We start from the raw sequence: 4,172 nt of genomic DNA, 5'->3' as shown, positions 1-4,172 counted from the left end.
GGGGGGGGCGATTTTTGGGGTTGGGGGGGGGTCCCCGTGCCCCCCCACCCCCTTTTTTTTTTTTTCCTTGACCCCCCCCCAGAGCGACACGACGGGGAAGTTGGGCTTCGAGGAGTTCAAGTACCTGTGGAACAACATCAAGAAGTGGCAGGTGGGGGGGGGGCACCCCAAAAATGGGGGGGGGGGCACCCCAAAAATCCGGGGGGGGGGTCACCCGTAATGGGGGGGGTCACCCATAATGAGGGAGAACCCATAATGGGGGGGGGAACCCATAATTGGGGGGGGGAACCCCAAATCCAGGCTGGGAAATATGAGGGGGGGGGGGGCGTAATTCAGGGGGTGGCCCCCAAATTTTTTTTTTGGGGGGGGGGGAGAGCCCAGAATTTTTATTTGGGGGAGGGGGTCCCAAATTGGGGGGGAGCCCAAAATGTGTGTGGGACCCCCAAAATTTGAGGGGGGGACACCCCATAATGGGGGGGGGTTCCCCATAATGGGGGGGGCGCCCCATAATCGGGGGGGGGCATTATAATCCGTGGGGGGACCCCATAATCGGGGGGGGTGATCCCAAACCTGGGGGGGCCACAGGGGACCCCAAAATATTTTGGGGGACATAGAGGGAACGGGACACAGCGGGGGGGCTCACCTGCCCCCCCCCCCCAAAAAAAAAAAAAAAAAAAAAACTTCAGGTTTTAATGTGCCCCCCCCAGCCCCCCAAATTTTTTTTTGGGGGGGGGCACAAGAAACCCTTTGGGGGGGGGAACCCCAAAATGAAGGAGGGCACCGAGGAAAAGGGGAGTGGGGGGGGGTTTAGGGGCGTGCAGTTTGTGGGGGGGTGCAGATGGGGGGTTTGGGGACCCCCCCATGATTTTGGGGACCCCCCCCGATTTTGGGGACCCCCCCCCAGGTGGTGTACAAGCAGTTCGACACCGACCGCTCGGGGACCATCGGGGTCCAGGAGCTGCCGGGGGCCTTTGAGGCTGCAGGTGGGGGGGGGGGGGGGCAAATTTCGGGGTGGGGGGGGGCAAATTTGGGAGGGGCAGAGGGATAAAAAAAAGGGGGTTGGGGGGTAATGGGGGGTAAATTGGGGGGCTGGGGGGGTAAATGAGGGGTCTTGGGGGGGTAAAAAGGGGCTGGGGGGGTAATGGGGGGGTAAATGGGGGGGGTAAATGGGGGGGTTGGGGGGTAAAAAGGGGCTGGGGGGGTAATGGGGGGGGTAAAAGGGGGGACTGGGGGGTAAAAAAGGGGGCTGGGGGGGTAAAAAGGGGGGCTGGGGGTAAAAAAAGGGGGCTGGGGGGGTAATGGGGGGTAAAAGGGGGGGCTGGGGGGGTAAATGGGGGTCTTGGGGTGTAATTGGGGGGCTGGGGGGGTAAATGGGGGGGCTCAGGGGGGTAATTCGGGGGGTTGGGGGTGTAATTGGGGGGCTGGGGGGGTAAATGGGGGGGTAGTGGGGGCTGGGGGGGGTGTTTTGGGGGTGGGGGCATTTGGGGGGGGGGGTGGGGGCATCCTTGGGGGGCAGCTGGGGGGAGCATTTGGGGTTCGGGGGCGTTTTGGGGTGGGGGTATTTTTTATTTTATTTTATTTTTGGGGGGGGGGGGTGCATGGATTTGGGGATCCAGCGGGGGTATTTTTGTGCCCCCCCCCCCTCACAGGTTTCCGGCTGCCCCCCGAGCTTTGGGGGGTGCTGGGGCGCCGCTACGGGGACGAGGGGGGGAACCTCGACTTCGACAACTTCATCAGCTGCCTCGTGCGCCTCGACGCCATGTTCCGTAAGGGGGGGGCACCCCAAATCCTGGGGGGGGGCTCCCCAAAGCTGTCGGGGACCCCCCCGAGCTATTGGGGACCCCCCAGATTTGGGGGATGTGTGGGGAGAGTGGGGAGACCCCCATGAGGTTTGGGGATGTGGGGGGATAGTGGGACCCCCCCCCAAGTTTTGGGGACCCCCCCCTAGGGTTAATGGGACCCCCCCCAGATATTGGGGTCACCCCAAAATATTGGGGACCCCCCCGAACTAATGGGGACCCCCCCAGGTTTGGGAGATGTGCAGGAATAATGGGGACCCCCCCTCAAGATTTGGGGATATTGGGGACCCCCCCAAGTTTTGGGGACCCCCCCTAGGGTTAATGGGACCCCCCCCAGATATTGGGGTCACCCCAAAATATTGGGGACCCCCCAGGTTTTGGGGAGGTGAGAGGATATTGGGGACCCCCCAAAGTTTTGGGGACCCCCCCAGTCCTACCAGGGACCCCACAAAGCTCTTGGGGTCCCCCAGGATTATTGGGGACCCCCCCAAGATTATTGGGGATCCCCCAAATTTATTAGGATCCCCAATAAATGGGGTCCCCAGGGGGTGTCCACACAGTGGGGGGGGGTGCAGGGTGGTGACCCCAGGTTTTGGGGTCCCCCCCCTGATTTTGGGGTCCCCCCCAGGTGCCTTCAAGTCCCTGGATCGGGACGGGAGCGGCCAGATCCGCGTCAGCCTCCAGGAGGTGGGTTTGGGGCTGCCGCCCCCCCCCAATCCCATTTTGGGGTGTCCCTGGGACTGGGGGGGAGGAGGTGGCCCCCCAAAACTGCCCCCACTGCCCCACCAGGCCCCAGGCTTCCAGGGAGCACCCCAGGCCCCTATAGAAGACCCTAAATCCCCAGGGAGCACCCCAAGTCCCTATAGAAACCCTAAATCCCCATTGGAGCACCCTAAGCCCCTATAGAAGACCCTAAATCCCCATTGGAGCACCCCAAGACCCTATAGAAGACCCTAAATCCCTAGGGAGCACCCCAAGTCCCTATAGAACACCCCAAATCCTCAGGGAGCCCCCAGGTCCCTATAGAAGACCCTAAATCCCTAGGGAGCACCCCAAGTCCCTATAGAACACCCCAAATCCTCAGGGAGCACCCAGGTCCCTATAGAAGACCCTATATCCCCAGGGGGCACCCCAAGCCCCTGCAGCCATCCCCCCTGCCCTATAGGGCTGCCCCGCTTTCCGTGCTGTGCCGCAGATCTTGGAGGACCCTAAATCTTCAAAAGTTGCCCCAAATCCCTATAGCCGCCCCCAGTCCTTATAGGCTCCCCGTAGCCCCTATAGGGTTTCCCCCAAAATTCCTGGAGAGCGACCCAAATCCCTCTCAGGACCCCCAAATTCCTCCTCCTGAGCACCCCAAATCCCCTTAGGAAGCTTCTCGCCCCTATAGGGGCCCCCAGCCCTCTATAGGGCATTGCCGACCCCTATAGAGCCCAGCCTCTATGGGGCAGCAGGAGACCCCCTGGGAGGGGGGGGGCAGTCCCTATGGAGCCCCCCCAGACCCCTTTGGGGTGGCCCCGATCCCAAATGCCTTTAGGGTGACGCCGATCCTACAGCATCCCCCCGCTATAGGGCTCCCTGTCCTATAGGTGACTCTATAGGGTCCCTTGGGAGCGGCCCCCAGCCCTATAGAGGATCCCCCACAGGGAGCCCCCAAACCCCACAGGGAGCCCCCAAACCCCACAGGGTGCCCCCAAAACGCCCCTGCGGGTGCCCCCAGCCCCTGTAGGGCCCCGTGCGCCCCCCCCATCCCCTATAGGTCCCCTATAGGTCCCCTATAGCCCCCCGGTGACCCCATTTCTCCCCGCAGTGGCTGCAGCTCACCATGTACTCCTGAAGCACCCGCGATGGATTTGGGGTGGGGGCCCGGACCCCCCCCCACAACCGTGACCCCAACCGTGACCCCACTCCCCGTATCCCCTATAGGCATCGCCCCCCCGCGCGCACCCCATTTTGTCCCCCCTCCCCCCACCCTATGGGTGCTATAGGGGCCCCTTCCCCTCCCCCGCTGTGCCATGGGGGCGCAGCCCCCCCCCCCAATAAAGCTCCCGGCCCCACACGGCGCCTTTGGGGTTTTTTTTTGGGGTGGGGGTTCCGGGAGTGCTATGGGGGAGGTATAGGGGATGGGGGTCCTATAGGGGTATAGGGTATTGGGGGCTATAGGGCGTATAGGATGGTATAGGGGGTGGGGTCCTGTAGGGTTATAGGGTATTTGGGGGTGTATAAGGTGTATAGGGTGCTATAGGGGATGGGGGTCCTATAGGGTTATAGGGTATTTGGGGTTATAAGGCGAATAGGGTGCTATAGGGGATGGAGTGCTATAGGGAATATAGGGTATTTGAGGGGGTGTAAGGTTCGTAAGGTGCTAGAAGGGGT

At 62.1% G+C, this 4,172-nt stretch overlaps 1 protein-coding gene across 1 annotated transcript; it reads left to right on the top strand.

Moving 5' to 3' along the window:
• Positions 1-61: 61 nt before the first annotated feature.
• On the top strand, positions 62-3,853 carry LOC311429606 (calpain small subunit 1-like; the record flags this gene model as incomplete). The annotated part of the gene is made up of 5 exons (XM_084540702.1): positions 62-151; positions 905-983; positions 1,650-1,766; positions 2,428-2,486; positions 3,607-3,853. Coding segments are annotated over 5 exons (372 nt in total), but the record flags the coding sequence as incomplete, so codon positions are not given.
• Between the last annotated feature and the right edge of the window lie 319 nt (positions 3,854-4,172).

The sequence above is a fragment of the Aythya ferina genome (assembly GCF_964211825.1).
Source record: "Aythya ferina genome assembly, contig: HAP1_SCAFFOLD_1424, whole genome shotgun sequence".
Classification (NCBI taxonomy): Eukaryota; Metazoa; Chordata; class Aves; order Anseriformes; family Anatidae; genus Aythya; species Aythya ferina.
This window is presented reverse-complemented; position numbering and strand designations above follow the sequence as displayed.